Source organism: Oncorhynchus masou, chromosome 23, assembly GCF_036934945.1.
Source record: "Oncorhynchus masou masou isolate Uvic2021 chromosome 23, UVic_Omas_1.1, whole genome shotgun sequence".
Lineage (NCBI taxonomy): Eukaryota > Metazoa > Chordata > Actinopteri > Salmoniformes > Salmonidae > Oncorhynchus > Oncorhynchus masou.
In genome coordinates, this window is record NC_088234.1 from 62,680,030 (window position 1) to 62,699,952 (window position 19,923).

General features: G+C 42.3%; 1 protein-coding gene across 4 annotated transcripts in view; it reads right to left on the minus strand.

The window, feature by feature from the left end:
* Positions 1-3,182: 3,182 nt before the first annotated feature.
* LOC135511172 (calcium-activated potassium channel subunit alpha-1a-like) overlaps positions 3,183-19,923 on the minus strand; it is a 383,846-nt gene continuing 367,105 nt past the window's right edge. For 2 of the 4 annotated variants that reach the window (XM_064932771.1, XM_064932770.1), the window contains 5 exons: positions 17,905-18,099; positions 16,415-16,533; positions 14,228-14,452; positions 9,847-9,875; positions 3,183-8,902 (listed from right to left, as the gene is read on the minus strand). In XM_064932771.1, the coding sequence (XP_064788843.1) occupies positions 8,751-8,902; positions 9,847-9,875; positions 14,228-14,452; positions 16,415-16,533; positions 17,905-18,099 (720 nt within the window). In that variant the 3' untranslated portion in view covers positions 3,183-8,750. Of the gene's footprint in view, positions 8,903-9,846; positions 9,876-14,223; positions 14,453-16,414; positions 16,534-17,904; positions 18,100-19,923 lie in introns of those variants that run through there. The other 2 variants (XM_064932769.1, XM_064932772.1) reach the window with 2 other exon arrangements.

The following is a 19,923-nucleotide window of genomic DNA, read 5'->3' on the forward strand; positions in this document are numbered from 1 at the left end:
AGCCAGGTTACCTAAGTGTTCTTGGGCACAGGGATTATGGAGGTCTGCTTGAAAAATGTTGGTATTACACTCAGACAGGGAGAGGTTGAAAATATTAGTGAAGACACTTGCCAGTTGGTCAGCACATGCTCGGAGTACACGTCCTGGTAATCCATCTGGCCCTGCAGCCTTGTGAATGTTGACCTGTTTAAAGGTCATACTCACATCGGCAACGGAGATTGTGATCACACAGTCGTCCAGAACAGCTGATGCTCTCATGCATGTTTCAGTGTTAATTGCCTCGAAGCGAGCATAGAAGTAATTAAGCTCCTCTAGTAGGTTTGTGTCACTGGGTAGCTCTTGGCTGTGCTTCCCTTTGTAGTCTGTAATAGTTTTACAAGCCCTGCCACATCCAACGAGTGTCCAACGGTGTAATATGATTCGATCTTAGTCCTGTATTGACACTTTGCCTGTTAGATCGTTTGTCAGAGGGCATAGCAGGATTTCTTATAAAATTCCGGGTTAGAGTCCCGCTCCTTGAAAGCGGCAGCTTTAGATTTTAGCTCAGTGTGGATGTTACCTGTAATCCATGGCTTCTGGTTGGGGTATGTATGTACGGTCACTGTGGGGACGACATCATCGATGCACTTATTGATGAAGCCAGTGACTGATGTGGTGTACTCCTCAATGTCATCGGAGGAAACCCGGAGCATATTCCAGTCTGTGCTGGCAAAACAGTCCTGTAGTTTAGCATCTGCTTCATCTGACCACTTTTTTTTACTGACCAAGTCATAATTATTCTACGATGTAGAAAATAGTACAAATAAAGAAAAACCCTGGAATGAGTAGGCGTACATTTCCTAAGTCTAAATCGGCCCCTATCAGAATAAAAGGTTACCAAGCATTCACATAAAAGTCAACCATCACATATGTGAAGATACCCTTTACTTTGCCCAACATCAATTGCTGTGTTTTTTTCATAGTATAAACTGACTTACATCAGGACTTGTTATTTACCTCACAAAGAAAGATTCCAATGCAAGACAACGACAGTCAGCATTATTTATATTTTCCTTTCGAGGCGAAGGTACAGTTAGACAGTGTCTTTACCAGCACTGAATCTCTATGTCACAGAGGGACACGTTGATAACAGAATACAGTACACAGTGAGATAACCTATGGGTTGGACGGTACTTTTCACGTCAATCATATTGAAAAAGCCTGTACTTAAAAACTGGAAATCAACCAATCCTCCATCATTAAGACAATGGAAAGGTCAAATGCTTTATTATCGAAATATTGAAAGTATGCGGACGACAGAGAGAAAAAAACGTTGCAGTTTGAGGCCATGTGGCGGAGAGCGATGCAGCGCTGGAGATGGGGGTGATGTTGTGGATGTTTGCATGTGTATGTTTTGTGTTGTAAAAAGTACATGGTCATAAACGTTACACACCAGCTCCTCTTAGTGTATGGTTCTTATTGAGATATTGCCTGGTTCATGTTGCGTTGCTCGCAGACAGGTCCAGGGGTATCTAGTGTTTCTCCCTTTCTCTGTTTTATTAAGAGGGGCTGGAGGGGAAGGGGGTTCATTCGGTACACACTGGCAAGCTAAATGGCTGATCAATCAATTTCAGCTTGATCGATCTGCATCAGTTCTGCCTGTGTGCACACCCCAGAAGCCACTTTATTGTAAATCAATCATTTTGAAAACATCTCACAGAGGGGCCCGTTCTCACTAACAAGCCATCAATTCCAGCCGCCTGGGTGCCACCCTTATCAGGCTTCAAATCAACACAGCTACTAACATCATCTCCAACCCATCTCTCTCCTTCTTCCTCTCTTTCCTTGTCAGTCTCTCATTCTCACCCTCACCCTCACTCTCTTTCTCCCCCTCTCTCTTTCTCTATGCATTTATCTTCCTCTTTCTTTCCCTCTCCCCACTCTCTCGTTCTATATCTCGCTTTCTGTCTCTTGTTTTTCTTTCTGCAGCTTGTTGTGTTGTGCTGGTGAGGCTGAGGGAGTGCAGAGGCGGCAGGAAGCCATTGAATCATTGCCACACCACTTTAGATAACCCAAGGGTAATAGTGTTTGCACATTTTAGAGAGAAATGAGGACAAATGCCAAGGAGGGTCATATATTCTGTTGCTTGATGTTGGTGTGTGAAATTGCACACATCTACTGAGAGACGTGTGAGTAGGAGCACCAGCCCTACTCACACGCACTTCTTTAGCATCTCTGAATCACAATATTTCTCTACATTGTGATTGAAGTAATGTAGCAGTGATGAAGCGTAATATAAATCAGAGATCGTAACACCTTTTACCGTCAAAGAGATTCAATCTCCTCAACTGATATTTTATTTTCCATCCCTATGTTGATATAGGAGCTAAGAAACTGATGTGTTCTCAGGCCCATTCCTGACCATCACCATGGATCCCAGGCGTAAGTGATGGAACTGGTAATAGCTCGTCACAGAACGTAAATCAAGACTAATGCCTGTGTGATGCTACTGCATGCAGGAATCAGGGGATGGGTGGCTTACAGGAAAAGTTCAACCTCTCCACTCTCCTTCCAGAGAGCCAAGGTCAAAGGTCAAAGACAGGATCCATGTAATAGATGTCATCCATCACCATTTCCTCTTATTGTACCTGTATAGGATCACAGAGATATAATAAATATATATTTTCTATTGTGAATATGTCAATATGTCTGATTCATTATCCAGGAGGAAACTGTAGGATCACTGACACAATAAATATAATATATTTTCTAATGTGTAGATGTGTCTGATTCAGCAACCAGGAGGAAACACATCACTGTATATAATATATTTTCTGATGTTTATGATTCAGTGTCCATGAGGAAACTGTAAGATCACAGAGACATAATAAATCAAATATATTTTCTAATTATATGTGTAGGATAGTTTGCTCCTATAGAACACCATCTTGGAGGAGACTGTGATAGACAGAACTTTTAATCAACAAGATGTTTTGTGTTGTTTGTTTTAATGTTAACTATTGTATGCACTGTATATTTGCTTAATTACCCCTTGTGGAATAATTCATGATTAAATATTAACACCTTGTGATTGTGCTTACCGTAGTATATTGTCACTACGGTGTATTTTCATCTAACGCTCACATGCATCACTGTAAAGAATATACACATTTTCTAATGCTGGAAGGAAATGAGAGGAGACATTCCAGTTTTAGAACACAAATACATCCATTTTAATTTGAGAAAATACAAAAAGAAACCATGTACAATTTATGTACAAACATTTTGTACAAGACAGTATATTTATCAGCGGATTATATTTGACAGAGTCAGGTAGATCTACCCAGCACCATCAAATCCTCCATGTATCTATCCAAACTAAGTAGACCATGTGCCAAAGAATCAGATATGAGACGTGTGAGAGCAATGTCCTGAATTCCACCCGAACTGACAGGCAGCCCCCCCCCCCACAAAATACTGCAAGTTTCTTTTTTTCCTAAAAAAATCAACAAAGATTGCCACCTGCAATTTCAATGTGTTGTTAAGACTTAAATCCCCCCATAGTTTTATACATTTTATTACATCTAGTACATTTTCCAGCAAATAAGTTATTTTATCCATCCTTTACAGTAACAAAATAGATAAACAAAAATATGTAACATACTGTAACAGTGATGTGACGTTTCATAGTCCTGACCATCTTAAGCGGACTAAAACACTCCAGAGCCACATGAAACACCCTGGCCTGTGCTCTCTGTGCATCCTTCAGTCATTCAGACCTACCACACAACAAACATGGTTTAACATCTCTCCCTGCAGTCTCCTAACAACAAGATAGGTACCTTCAGCTACAGACAGTACGACCAACACAGATGTATGATACTTTGATGAGCCCCATGTCCCTGCCCCATGTTCCTTCCTTTTCAATGCCACTTTTCGCTATAGTGGGTCTTGAAATGGGCCCTCCTCTTGACCGACAGCACTGCCTGGCACTATACTGGCATGGGGGCATTGATGGCTTGGATGTTCTCCACGCCAGTATAAATCACATACACATTTACTTCCCTTTCTGAGAAGAACTAACTCAATCTCTACTCATTCTGAGTTAGTGAGCCAGTGAATGACTGAATGATGCTTGTTCAACAACACTTTCCATGGCACTTCAAAACACTAACTTTAGAGGCGTACATTGCAAAGACGTGTACAAACATATTATATGGTATACAGCAGTACCATAGATTTGTGGAGTATTTGTGCCAAAAAGAGATCAATCTTACTGTAAGAACAGGTTTCAATCCAGTGTATTTTCCAGTTTGAGTCAAAACAGTCACACAAATTGTGGGTACAAGTATTGAAAATAAAAAAACATTCAGATGTAATGAAATGCACTGGTAGATTATTCTGTAAGTATGCATCTGTTTGGGTTGTGATTTGTACCATTTGATTTCTGAGTACAGTGATAATTATTTAAGTACCTCTGAATCAAAAATCAAAAATCAAACTGTAAACAAATAACACAAATTAGTTTCAAACAATCCATGGATAGTACTATGGTGACATAAATGACGAGAGCTGACAAAATGGAATGTAAACCCTGATAAAGAAACTATTTTAACAAGAAAACAAATGAAGTATGTTCTCTCTGTACTGTGATAAGCTTTGCTGAACTGGTACCAGCTTATGTCTGCACCTCTGTGATGGTTCATATAACCAGGTCCTGTTAAACCTGCTCAAGTCAAGTTTACATTTTTTTCCATTTATGACAAAACAATAAGTTTGTCCTTCGTCAATAGTATGTGTCAAGTCAAGTCATTGTCAGTGTCAAATATTAATTCCTTGTTTTTCAGTCTAGCGAGTATATTATTAACAACCCAATTATATACACATTTTTACTCACATACTTTCTGAAAATAATTATACTTGCTACAAAGTGTGACAACAATGTAAGCAGAAAAGCTTCAGAAGTTCACGTCAGGACAAAATGTTTATGAGCAGTCGCACCACACCCAATAGACAGACAGAAAGCTCAGGACATTTTGCTTCACAAAAATCTATATAATGGCTGAATATACACAACATATTGAGACACAAATATATGTCCTTTTTTTGTCAAGAATGACAGGTCTTTAGAAAGACATTATCTTAGTCTATAATATCATGGCTATTTGTTCAATGCAAACAATCTGATGATGTTCCAACTATCTGTCACATAGTTAGAAACGCACATTCATGAAGAATGACATTAGACACCCACAAAACAATACTTCAATGTATCTCTCCTTACTAAGAGACCTAATTTAGGTCAATCATTGATAGTAGAGGTCACCCAGTTTTACTCTCAGAACAGAACGAATGCCTAAATGCCCCAGATCGGCGCTTCATGCACCTTTCCGATTGGCTCACTGTCTGGGTATTATTTACACCCAGTGATTGTTTACGTCACATTTATGTTTGTCTCAGACAACAATATTTGTATTTGCTTAGAGATGAAAATGAGCAGTACAATAAAGTTTATCAATACAGCTACAGAAATCCTTCAACTAAGCCCATTTACGTTTTGAGGAGCACTCAACAGTTGATACAGAAGCTCAGAGTTAGATTTATGTTATCTCCGATACAATATTGACTTAGGGCTCTCATTAGATTTATGTTATCTCCGATACAATATTGACTTAGGGCTCTCATTAGATTTATGTTATCTCTTATACAATATTGACTTTAGGGCTCTCATTAGATTTATGTTATCTCTTATACAATATTGACTTAGGGCTCTCATTAGATTTATGTTATCTCCGATACAATATTGACTTAGGGCTCTCATTAGATTTATGTTATCTCCAATACAATATTGACTTAGGGCTCTCATTAGATTTATGTTATCTCCGATACAATATTGACTTAGGGCTCTCATTAGATTTATGTTATCTCCTATACACTATTGACTTAGGGCTCTCATTAGATTTATGTTATCTCTTATACAATATTGACTTAGGGCTCTCATTAGATTTATGTTATCTCTTATACAATATTGACTTAGGGCTCTCATTAGATTTATGTTATCTCCTATACACTATTGACTTAGGGCTCTCATTAGATTTATGTTATCTCTTATACAATATTGACTTAGGGCTCTCACAAGATTTATGATATATTTTCAACAATATTGACTTAGGGCTCTCACATGATTTATGTTATCTCTTCTACAATATTGACTTAGGACTCTCATTAGATTTATGTTATCTGTTATACAATATTGACTTAGGGCTCTAGTCAATCTGTATCACTGAAGCGTTACAGATTGTGCGATAGAACTGTAAATGTAATTTCCGATTGAGCCGACATATGTAGTGGTGTAAAGTACTTAAGGACAAATACTTTGAAGTACTACTACAGTAGTATTTCACTGGGTGACTCACTTTTACTTGAGTAATTTTCTATTAAGGTATCTTTAATTTCACTCAAGTATGAAAATAAGTACTTGTTCCACCACTGGACATATGCAGCGTTTATCGTGAATGCAGTCTCTGCTAAACATTGCCTTTACATTTCAATCAAACTGTAATGTTGAACTTCTGCAATATGGATTGAATAGCGCCCTTAATTACTATACTTTATCAGGGATAAGAGAGGGGACTTCTACTCTTCCTCAATGATGCATTTCTAATTATAAGCATTTCAGAATTTATATGAATAATTTTGGTATGATTATGTTAAATACAGTGATTAATTTAGAAATAAAATAATCTGTAATTATAGGCCTAATAATAATAATGGATTGCTTTCACAAAGTGTTTCTCACTACGTCATGTGTAAAAATAAGTACAACATGATTATGATCATATGAATATAAAATAATCATATTTGTATGGATAAAGTATCTAGGTTAAGAATTGAGTTGGTTCATCTGTGGCACCATACCCTCTCCTCCCCAAGGCTGCAGCTCTGTCTGGGTTGCTCTGGATCAAAAACAAAATAGAAACGGTCCATTTTTAACACGCACTGTCTTGTGCCTTGACCAGAATGACATGAAGAACACAGGCAGTATTCTCCAGCGTTCTTCATCGTCATCAGTGATTGAGCTTTTCCCTTAATGTTTACCAACAGTGTTTAGAGGTGTCATGATGACATCAGGATTGGCAGCGGAGAACACCCAAGCTCTTTGCTGCCTCTGTTACCAACCCTGTGCCAGGCAGTGGTGGAGCTGGTCAAAGGAGGACCCACTGATGCCCATTTTACGCAATATGTGGCATTGTTTCTCCAAATTTCTCAACAGACAAAAAAATATTGAAATTATATGCTTATTCTTTTGTTATTAAATAGGTTTCAGCTTAAATGCTTCCCTTACATTTTTAGGGCACACAGCTAATGTTTGTTCACATTTATTAAGCTCAATCATAGATGGTGTATTATTGGTGATGTGATTGGGCATGATGGTGAGCAAAGAAAAGTGTTTGCTTAGTTCATTAGTTGATTGGCAACCCCCAGACAGAGCTAGTTCCTATACGTCATTCATGTTTGAAGCCTTGATCCCACATGCTGCTCCCTCAGAGGCTGAACCACCATCACATACACACTGATGGAGAGATGACGACACTAACACTAACTCAGATGTTCCACCAATGTTTTTGTTGAGGGGACACATTGCTGCACGTACAGTACACACATGCCATATGCAAGATGTGTACAAGGCTGTCCTTTCACTCAATTAACGTGTTCACAAGGGACGAGACAAAGTTGTCCATTCACCCCTTTCATGTTTACACATAAGGGATAGGCCAAGGTTGTCCTTCGTCCCCTTTCATGTTTACACATAAGGGATAGGACAAGGTTGTCCTTCGTCCCCTTTCATGTTTACACATAAGGGATAGGACAAGGTTGTCCTTCGTCCCCTTTCATGTTTACACATAAGGGATAGGACAAGGTTGTCCTTCATCCCCTTTCATGTTTTCAGGTTAAGTTGATCATCTGCGCTGTATTGTTATAAAAGGGCTCAGGCACCATGCGATGATAGGAGCTTGAAACACGGTCAAAGACATCATTATGATCCATAGCCATTGTGATGTCCCCAGAACAGATGTAGGTACAATGTAGCCATATACGGTCAACCAGCTTATCCCAGAACTATCTCTTACAGTACTCTGAGTCTCAAGACAACTGATTTACAATATGATCTACAGGACTCGAATGCATTCATTCAGATGATTACTCAACAGCATGTTGACATACAGTAGCATACCCTAAGCAGTGATGTAATGGATCTGTACACCTCTTCAAATGACAAAGTGAATCGACAACCAAAAAGTTCACATTTCTGTGATGGGTGTTGTTTTGGGGAGATGTCAATGTTTCCCATCGTTGTGTTGCAAAATAACGTGATCAGTTTTAGTGCAAATAGAACAGAAACAGACACGGTGTATGAGTGGTCAGCCCCAATGGCGTTTTTGGGAGATGTGGTGAACGATGAGCAAACTGCCGTGACCCTCATCCTCCAACAACAAGTAGTAACCTCAAAATACAGTAGCCATGGAGTCTGGTCACACGAAGAGGTGATGAACGATTGCAAATAATTACAGGAAGTACTTAATCTTCTCTCTTCAACTCTTCAAATAATTTCAAAAACATTACAGGTATACACATAGGAGGCCCCTTCCAGTTGTGGTGTTTATGTCAAACCCTTGATCTGTAGAATGAGTGGGGACCAATTAATCATCATCATCCCTGTTCGCCATCTCTTATCTCCTTTCTCACGAGTCATCAAGCGGGCCTGGTTTTCAGCATTCATCTTCAACTTCTCTGATTGGTGGTATCAGACTGCTAGTGGATTTGTATTGGTTGACTTGGTTGGCCATGTGAGTGCTCATGGGCTTGATCTGAATGTTCCGTGGGTAGGCATTGTCTGGTTCATCTGTAAACCATTTCCTTTCTGTGGAGGGATGGGGCAGAAACAAAGTGTTAGTGTTGAATAATCCATACGGTGTCATGTCATATATTCCTGTCTCAGTTTAAGCAGCCGCCTTATATAGCATGAGGGATCATAGGCTTCAAGTCAGGTACTTCATTTCCTTCCAGGTAAAGTTATTTCAACTTTGGAGTGTGTGCATGTGGGTCTGTGTGAATGTAAGTGTGTGTGTATTTCAGTCAACTTAGTGCTCAGGCAAGTGTGTTACAGCACAAGTGTTTGATGAGGTGAAGCAAGATGTCTATCGCCTGAAACCACCACAGAGTTATGAGTTCGAAACATGTCAATTTGTGGAGGTTTCAAGCCTACTCTACGAGAGGTATGATCTTTAGGCCATCAAATGTCTACAGGTCATGTTTGTATTATATAGTGTGTGATAGGCAACACTCTGTGGCTCCAGATGATAGCGTTATACAGAATACAGATTACAACATATTTTTATCACTTGAACAACATCTGATCACATTCAATAGGAAAAATATGTGCAAACACACAATCCTCTGACAATGCAATTTGTCTCAAGTTGAAATAAAGCAAACAAAAAAACATGATAAATAATGTGTAAATGACACAAAATAGAGACTGTCAGAAGAAAACAAAGAAAAAGCATAATCAGGTGAATTAGGGTGTGAAGGAGAGAAAACAGAAAGGCAGGAAGAGCCAATGCAGAGATGGTCCTGGGCATGACAGGGAGAGGGCAGAGGCAGCGGCAGCCATTTTGCTTTCCATTTGTCCAAAAGCAAAACTTAAACTGAGGCATGATGACTTATCCTTACAGGAAAATAACAGAAAGACTATAAAACCTCCCCTTGTCATAACAATTGCCACAGGGACAAAGTTATGATTAGAACCCCACGTAAAGGTTGCTATTGTAATAGTAGGACATGCAGAATCGTTAACTTGCATACCTTGGCTCATTCTATTCATCCTTGTTGCACTTCAGAAAGAGAAGTAGGTAATCTAAGTAAGTGAGGTATTACAGTCTATACAAGGCAAATAACACGTCTCAAACACAATCACTGACCTGACTGGATCTCTTGCTGTTCTCTACGGTATGTAAACACTGACAACTATGGCTATTTTCTAACGTATTCAAGGCCTCATTGACAAAATGTAAAATGCTATTTCAGTTTACGTCCTAAATTGACCCCAACCCTACTTGTCAGATGTTCCCTTAGCCCTGTTTATGTTTCTAGATACTGAACACCTACACTTCGCCTCCCGATGACACTATGTTTGAAAAGCATTGAAGGCAAATGCTAAGGGACATTTAAAATGACACTAAGACATTTCAATTGGTCTGTTGTCTTTAAGCTTAAGAATGGACATTGATAAATGATCTATCACTGTTTAGGGAGCACTTAGTAGCATGATGTTTTTTCTTACCATCAAAATCATATTCTCTGGGTCATTTTACAATTATTACTTCCTTATCATTTAATATAACTTAAATTATATATTATATTATGCAAAACACATCCAAATTGAAAACAGAACTAAAAAATAAGCATTTGAGATGGAGAACTAGGACCATGGACATGCCATGTCTCAGAACAGACACAATAACCAGATAGATGTCAACATAGATGGTTTAATGGCGTTTATCATTCATGGACAATCATCTGGAACATCAGCTTCTCTGGCCAAAATGTGGTCATGTTGGGTCAAATGTTTAGCCTACATAAATCATGTTACATTCAATCCATAACCATGGCATGCTGTTGGAACGTACACTAACAAATAAGCAGGCTATACCAATATGAGACAAAGTAAAACATACTGTACAGTGCATTTAGAACATATTCAGACCTCTTCACTTTTCCACATTTTGTTATGATACAGCTTTACTCTAAAATGGATCAAATCAAATCCTCAATCTACACATAATACCCCATAATGACAAAGCCAAAACAGGTTTTTATCATTTTTTGCAAATATATTAAATATTAATAACAGAAATAACTTATTTACATAAGTATTCAGACCCTTTGCTATGAGACTCGAAGTTCTGAGCTCAGCTCAGCTGTTTCCATGGCTCATCCTTGAGATGTTTCTAGAACTTGAACGGAGTCCACCTGTGATAAATTAAATTGCTTGGACATGATTTGGAAAAGAACACACTTGTCTATATAGGATCCCATAGTTGACAGTGCCTGTCAGAGCAAAAACCAAGGTCGACTGAATTGTCCATAGAGCTCAGAGACAGGACTGTGTCGAGGCACAGATCTGGGGAAGGATTCCAAAAAATGTCTACAGCATTGAAGGTCCAAGACCACAGTGGCCTCCATCATTCTTAAAAGGAAGAAGTTTGGAACAACCAAGACTCTTCCTGGCCAGACGGAAGCCACTCCTCAGTAAAAGGCACATGACAGCCCACTTGGAGTTTACCAAAAGGCCACCTAAAGGACACTCAGATCATCAAAAACAAGATTCTCTGGTCTGATGAAACTAAGATTGAACTCTTTGCCTGAATGCCAAGCATCATGTCTGGAGGAAACCTGGCACCATCCCTATGGTGAAGCATGGTGGTGACAGCATCATGCTGTTGGGATGTTTTTCAGCAGCACGAACTGGGAGACTAGTCAGGATCGAGGGAAAGATGAACAGAGCAAAGTACAGAGAGATCATTGATGAAAACCTCCTCCAGATTGCTCAGAACCCCAGACTGGAGTGAAGGTTCACCTTCCAACAGAACAATGACCCTAAGCACACAGCCAAGACAACGCAGGGATGGCTTCGGGACAAGTCTCTGAATGTCCTTAAGTGGCCCAGCCAGAGCCCGGACTTGAACACATTCGAACATCTCTGGAGAGACCTGAAAATAGCTGTGCAGCAGCACTCCCCATCCAACCTAGCAGAGCTTGAGAGGATCTACTGAGAAGAATGGGAGAAACTCCCCAAATACAGGTGTGCCAAGCTTGTAGCGTCATACCCAAGAAGACTCGAGGCTGTAATCACTGCCAAATGTGCTTCAACAAAGTACTGAGTAAAGGGTCTGAATATGTATGCAAATGTAATATTTCAGTTTTGTGTTTTTTTTAAATGAGCAAAATGTCTAAACAACCAGTTTTAGTTTGTCATTATGGGGTAGTGTGTGTAGATTGATGAGGGGGAAAAAACAATTAAATTCATTTTAGAATAAGGCTGTAACGTAACAAAATGTGGAAAAAGTTTAACCTCTTGAAACTCTAGGGGCGCTATATCATTTTTGGATAAAAAGACGTTCCCGTTTTAAGTGCAATATTTTGTCACAAAAAGATGCTCGACTATGCATATAATTGGTAGCTTTGGAAAGAAAACACTCTGACGTTTCCAGAACTGCAAAGATATTTTCTGTGCGTGCCCTAGAACGTGAGCTACAGGCAAAACCAAGATGAAACGGCATCCAGGAAATGAGCAGGATTTTTGAGGCTCCGTTTTCCATTGTCTTCTTATATGGCTGTGAATGCGAAAGGAATGAGTCTGGCCTTTCTGTCGTTTCCCCAAGGTGTCTGCAGCATTGTGACGTATTTGTAGGCATATCATTGGAAGATTGACCATAAGAGACCACATTTACCAGGTGTCCGCCCGGTGTCCTGCACCGAAATTGGTGCGCAAACCTCAGCTGCAAGTATTTTTCCATGGAATTCAGAGAAGAAAGCAGGCTTCCACGAACGATATATCAATGAAGAGATATGTGAAAAAACACCTTGAGGATTGATTCCAAACAACGTTTGCCATGTTTCGGTCGATATTATGGAGTTAATTCGGAAAAAGTTTGACGCTGTTGGTGACTGAATTTTCGGTTCGTTTCGGTAGCCAAATGTGATGTACAAAACGGAGCGATTTCTCCTACACAAAGATGCTTTCAGGAAAAACTGAACATTTGCTATGTAACTGAGAGTCTCCTCATTGAAAACATCCGAAGCTCTTCAAAGGTAAATGATTTTATTTATTTGGTTATCTGGTTTTTGTGAAAATGTTGCGTGCTAAATGCTACTCAAAATGCTAAGCTAGCTTAGCATACTCTTACACAAATTAGTGAATAGCGATGGTTCAAAAGCATATTTTGAAAATCTGAGATGACAGTGTTGTTAAGAAAAGGCTAAGCTTTAGAGCAGGTGCATTATTTTCATTTTATTTGCGATTTTCAGAAATCGTTAACGTTACATTATGCTAATGAGCTTGAGGCTATAACTGTATACAGGTTTTTTTCATAGCCAAACGTGAACAAAACGGAGCGATTTGTCCTACACAAATAATATTTTTTTGAAAAACTGAACATTTGCTATCTAACTGAGAGTCTCCTCATTGAAAACATCTGAAGTTCTTCAAAGGTAAATGATTTTATTTGAATTATTTTCTTGTTTTTGTGAAAATGTTGCTGGCTGAATTCTAGGCTTATAGCTATGTTAGCAATCAATACTCTTACACAAATGCTTGTTTAGCTATGGTTGAAAAGCATATTTTGAAAATCTGAGATGACAGTGTTGTTAACAAAAGTCTAAGCTTGAGAGCAAATATATTTATTTCATTTCATTTGCAATTTTCATGAATAGTTAACGTTGCGTTATGCTAAGAGCTTGAGGCTATAAATAGAATCCCGGATCCGGGATTGTGCGACGCAACAGGTTAAGGGGTCTGAATACTTTCCCGAGTGCACTGTACTGTGTCTTATCGAGACAAAATGCCTGCCACGCCTGTCACCGGCCTGGTACAAAGACAACTTATGATTGTTATAGAAAGACCTATGTTCCTTGTCATCTTTCGGGGATATTTTGCGTTCTTAAAATAATGCTTAGGTTCAATGAGGTCGAAGGAATTTTTAAGACAGTTTGTCGGTGAAAACAATGCACATCAAAGTTTCCCCTTAGTTCCATTGATTAGATCATGGTACAGTAGCTATGGAGGCAGGCAGAGATGTCAGAGCAAGGACCACATGCTGATGGTTATGGAGCAAACATTGCACAAACATGACGTTGACATTGAGCACAAAATCTCAGAAACAAAACCCAAACCCCAATAAACATACAGACAGAGATAACTGACCCAAACAGTGACACACACACACCTTTTGGCCACAACTCTACATAGACACAACACCCACAGGAAATTTTTGGGAACACATACTACACAGACACACAGACACACACACACACACACACACACACACACACACACACACACACACACACACACACACACACACACACACACACACACACACACACACACACACACACACACACACACACACACACACACACACACACACACACACACACACACACATACACCTCCCCCACTTACTTCTGTTTGTGGCCAGCCTCCCGAGCCTTGCTGCTGCGGTTCTGGCGGTTGGTGGTGGGGATGGAGTGGACGGACGAGCTCTTTTTGCTGGAGGAATGGGAGGAGTGGGAGCTGTGGGAAAGGCTGGTCCGAGACTGGCCCGCGTTGTGGTCAAACTGCATCAGACAGAAGATCAGGTCTGTGGGGACCAACTCAAACTCATACGGAGGGTTGGTAATCACATACCTGTATAAAGGAAAGGATAGGAGTTGGTAGAAAACAGAACAGTGCTGATTAGTCAATGTATAATTAAGCAATAAGGCCAGGGGAGGGGGAGTGGGTGTATATGGCCAATATACCCCGGCTCAGGGCTGTTCTTAGGCTCAACGTAATGCAGAGTGCCTGAATACAGCCCTTGGCCATGGTACAGTGCATTCAGAAAGTATTCAGATACCTTGACTTTTTCCACATTTTGTTACGTTACAGCCTTATTCTAAAATGTATTAAATCAACCTTTTTCCTCCTCAATCTACACACAAATGCCAAAGAAAAAACTTTTTTTTTATTTTTTTGCATATTTAGCGATTACAGCCTCGACTCTTCGTGGGTATGACATTACAAGCTCGGCACACCTGTATTTGGGGAGTTTCTCCCATTCTTCTCTGGAGATCCTCTCAAACTCTGTCAAGTTGAATGGGGAGCGTCGCTGCACAGCTATTTATAGGTCTCTCCAGAGATGTTCGATCGGGTTCAAGTCCAGGCTCTGGCTGGGCCACTCAAGGACATTCAAAGACTCCTGTGTGCTTAGAGTTGTTTTCCTGTTGGAAGGTGAACCTTCGTCCCAGTCTGAGGTCCTGAGAACTCTGGAGCAGGTTTTCTTCAAGGATCTCTCTGTACTTTGCTCCGTTCATCTTTCCCTCGATCCTGACTAGTCTCCCAGTACCTGTTGATGAAAACATCCCCACAGCAAGAAGCTGCCACCACCATGCTTCACGGTACGGATGGTGCCAGGTTTCCTCCAGACGTGACGCTTGGCTTTAAGGCCAAAGAGTTCAATTTTGATTTCATCAGACCAGAGAATCTTGTTTCTCATGGTCTTGAGAGTCCTTTAGGTGCCTTTTGGCAAATTCCAAGCGGGCTGTCATGTGCCATTTACTGACGAGTGGGTTCCGTCTGGCCACTCTACCATAAAGGCCTGATTGGTGGAGTGCTGCAAAGATGGTTGTCCTTCTGGAAGGTTCTCCCATCTCCACAAAGGTACTCTGGAGCTCTGTCAGAGTGACCAACGGGTTCTTATCACCTCCCTGACCAAGGCCCTTCTCCCCCGATTGCTCAGTTTGGCAGGGTGGCCAGCTCTAGGAAGAGTCTTGGTGGTTGCAAACTTCTTCAATTTAGGAATGATGGAGGCCACTGTGTTCTTGGGGACCTTCAATGCTGCAGAAATGTTTTGGTACCCATCTCCAGATCTGTGCCTCGACACAATCCTGTCTCGGAGCTCTACGGACAATTCCTTCGACCTCATGGCTTGGTTTTTGCTCTGGCATGCACTGTCATTGTGGGACCTTATATAGACAGGTGTGTACCTTTCCACAGGTGGACTCCAATCAAGTTGTAGAAACATCTCAAGGATGATCAATGGAAACAGGATGCACCTGAGCTCAATTTCAAGAATCATAGCAAAGGGCCTGAATATTTATGTATTTGAGATGTTTTTATTTTTAATACATTTGCAAAAAGTTATAAAACCAGTTTTCACTTCGTCATTATGGGGTATTATGTGTAGATTGATGACGGAGATGTTTTATTTAATCCATTTTAGAATACGGCTGTAACGTAACAACATGTGGAAGAGGTGAAGGGGTCTGAAGACTTTCTGCTTACCAACGTAATTAGAGCATAAAGAAAACCTTGTCATACAGCCAATCAGCATTCAGGGCTCGAACCACTCAGTTTATCAAAACAAATACATCACAGAAAGCTAATGGGGCGTGGTTGAAAACTAATCAGTTACAAGATTTCTAAGCAGATTTATTTAAAGTAAAAATGTTTCCGTGGTAGAGGCATGAAGTCAAAATGCATCTAGTTTGTAGAGTTATCTAATCACATAAGTGTCTACGATAAACAGTATAATATAATCACATAACTGCTAATATTATAATGGGAAACAGCTGATAGTGAGACGGGTGGATGTAACACGGACTGTCTCACCGTTTGGTACACTGGCTAGGTGTGGCAAGGTGAGCGTCTCTCAATCTGTAGATTCCGAAGCACAACATGTTGTATGTCTTCAATGCTTTACAGAACAAATCTCCATAGCAACCACCATCCTGGAAAACAACAAATGGCAAATCAAAAACAACATCAGGGTGTGTTGGCTTATAAAGTGCAATAATTTGTCTAAATTACAAAATAATCCAGGTTTTTTTAAATGTCAAACTGCAGCGCCCTGGATACATCCTGCTGTGTGTATTGGGGGGAGAGACCTTCTTCATTCCAGAACACACACAGCAATGCTGGGACGAAAAAACAGAAATTACCGACACCGCCTTCCTCTTACCAAAGCATTTTGCTTACGTCGGTAATTTTAGGTGATTTGGCTACACAACATTCCTGTAGATTGTTCTAGAACCATTATTTGGTCAACAGTAATAGCCTATGCATTATGTTGATTCCTGCTCTGCAAGTATATGCCTGTCACCGTTTCACTGTCGACAGCTGACTCTCCATCCCTCTCCACACTGTGTGCATGGAGGAGGGAGAGACGCATTCTGACAAGCACAAGCATATGGCCGTTGCTCAAAATCCTATTGTAGGAAAAATACAATTTTCAAAGTAACTACTGTTGTTCTAGTTACAGAGAGGAGAGTACCAGCCTTCTGGGAGTAGATCATGTATTTCTCACCTCTTAACATTGACTTCATGGCACCACTTTACAACGGGAGTAGGCTTTAGTGTAGTAAGGTTTTGTTGCATCGCGGGCCAGAGAGCGTCATTTGCAGTGAATAGGCCTGTATCCTAGCGCTGGAAAGTCTTTAAAGGACATGAGCTACATCTACTGACAGATGAATCAATTAGCCTAATAATTCTAGCTAAGGGTTTTGAGTTCCCATAATACAGCCTACAGGTCAATAAGCATAAAGACGTCGGGAAATTCTCTGACGAGAAATGAAAAACGAAAAATGAAAATAAAATCTGATAATTCTGGAGGTTGCAGATCAAAATATCAATCATGCATTTCCTGGATATGTTAGATGAAATAGCTGACTTTTTGAATCATAGGCTACCATCTCAGCTGTCTTATTTGGCACTGGGGAAAAACTATTCTAGAGCCCTGCTGCTTGTTAAGTAACTGTCCATAGAATAAAATAAATGATGTATTTGTTGTTATCGCGATATTACTTTTTGTCCATATCGCCCAGCTCTAGCACCTCCCCCAAAATAATGTATTATTATTTATCTCTGATTTATTGTTATAGCAAAAAATGTGTCAATTTACCACAATATGGATTTTTTTCCATATCACCCAGCTCTAACATTAACACACACTCCAGAACCCTCCTTCCTCCTCCTAAGCAGAGCACCCTTTGCGTGTTCTCTGTTCTTCACTTTGTATTAAGTGCCGCAAGGAGCCAAGCAGGTGGGATGGGTGCTGCTGTCGAGTGCCAAAACCTGTCAGCTCCATTTAAACATTCGCTTACCCCCAAGTCAGCAAAGGGCCCATCGTACAGGGCCAGTTGGGCAACACGACACCTGTCTCGGTTGGCCAGTGTCTGTGGCGTGCTGTAGCCCCCTTGCAGGGCGTTCTCCTCAGCCAGTAGAGCCTCTAGCTCTGGGGTGGCTCCCCCAGTCACCAGCGTCCGGATCAGGGTGAGGATATTATCGTTGAAGTATGTCTGCAGAGATAAAAGGATGTGAGATCCGTAAGTAAGGAGACACCATTAGAGCCACAACGGTAGAGGAAATGTGGCGGACAGAGAACGGGGGAGAGGGGAGAGATGGAGAAGGGGGAGATAAGGGGGAAGGGATGGAGAAGGGGGGATAAGGGGGAAGAGGGGAGAGATGGTGGCGATAAGGGGAGAGATAGAGAAGGGGAGAGGGGTGAAGAGGGGAGAGATGGAGAAGGGGGAGAGATGGGGAAGAAGGAAGAGAAAGGGGAGACGGGAGAAATGGGGTGGGGAAGAGGGGAGAGATTGGATGGGTGACGGGGGAGAGATGGAGAAGGGGGTGAGATGGGGTGGGGAGAGGGGAGAGATGGGATGGGGAAGGGGAGAGATGGGATGGGGAAGGGGGAGAGATGGGATGGGGAAGGGGGAGAGATGGGATGGGGAAGGGGGAGAGATGGGATGGGGGAGAGGGGAGAGATGGGATGGGGAAGGGGGAGAGATGGATGGGGAAGGGGGAGAGATGAGATGGGAGAGAGGGGAGAGATGGGATGGGGAAGGGGGAGAGATGGGATGGGGAAGGGGGAGAGATGGGATGGGGAAGGGGGAGAGATGGGATGGGGAAGGGGGAGAGATGGGATGGGGGAGAGGGAAGAGATGTGATGGGGAAGGGGGAGAGATGGGATGGGGAAGGGGGAGAGATGGGATGGGGAAAGGGAGAGATGGGATGGGGAAGGGGGAGAGATGGGATGGGGGAGATATGGGATGGGGGAGATGGGAGAGATGGGATGGGGAAGGGGGAGAGATGGGATGGGGGAGAGGGGAGAGATGGGATGGGGGAGAGGGGAGTGATGGGATGGGGGAGAGGGGAGAGATGGGATGGGGAAAGGGAAGAGATGGGATGGGGAAGGGGGAGAGATGGGATGGGGAAGGGGGAGAGATGGGATGGGGGAGATGGGAGAGATGGGATGGGGAAGGGGGAGAGATGGGATGGGGAAGGGGGAGAGATGGGGTGGGGAAGGGGGAGAGATGGGATGGGGAAAGGGAAGAGATGGGATAGGGAAGGGGGAGAGATGGGATGGGGAAGGGGGAGAGATGGGGTGGGGAAGGGGGAGAGATGGGATGGGGAAGGGGGAGAGATGGGATGGGGAAGGGGGAGAGATGGGATGGGGGAGAGGGGAGAGATGGGATGGGGGAGAGGGGAGAGATGGGATGGGGGAGAGGGGAGAGATGGGATGGGGAAGGGGGAGAGATGGGATGGGGAAGGGGGAGAGATGGGAAGGGGGAGAGATGGGATGGGGAAAGGGGAGAGATGGGATGGGGAAGGGGGAGAGATGGGATGGGGGATATGGGAGAGATGGGATGGGGAAGGGGGAGAGATGGGATGGGGAAGGGGGAGAGATGGGGTGGGGAAGGGGGAGAGATGGGATGGGGAAAGGGAAGAGATGGGATGGGGAAGGGGGAGAGATGGGATGGGGAAGGGGGAGAGATGGGATGGGGGAGAGGGGAGAGATGGGATGGGGGAGAGGGGAGAGATGGGATGGGGGAGAGGGGAGAGATGGGATGGGGAAGGGGGAGAGATGGGAAGGGGGAGAGATGGGATGGGGAAAGGGGATAGATGGGATGGGGGAGAGGGGAGAGATGGGATGGGGGAGAGGGGAGAGATGGGATGGGGGAGAGGGGAGAGATGGAGAAGGGGGAGAGGGGAGAGATGTGATGGGATGGGGGAGAGGGGAGAGATGGGATGGGGAAGGGGAGAGATGGGATGGGGGAGATGGGAGAGATGGGATGGGGAAGGGGGAGAGATGGGAGGGGGAAAGGGGAGAGATGGGATGG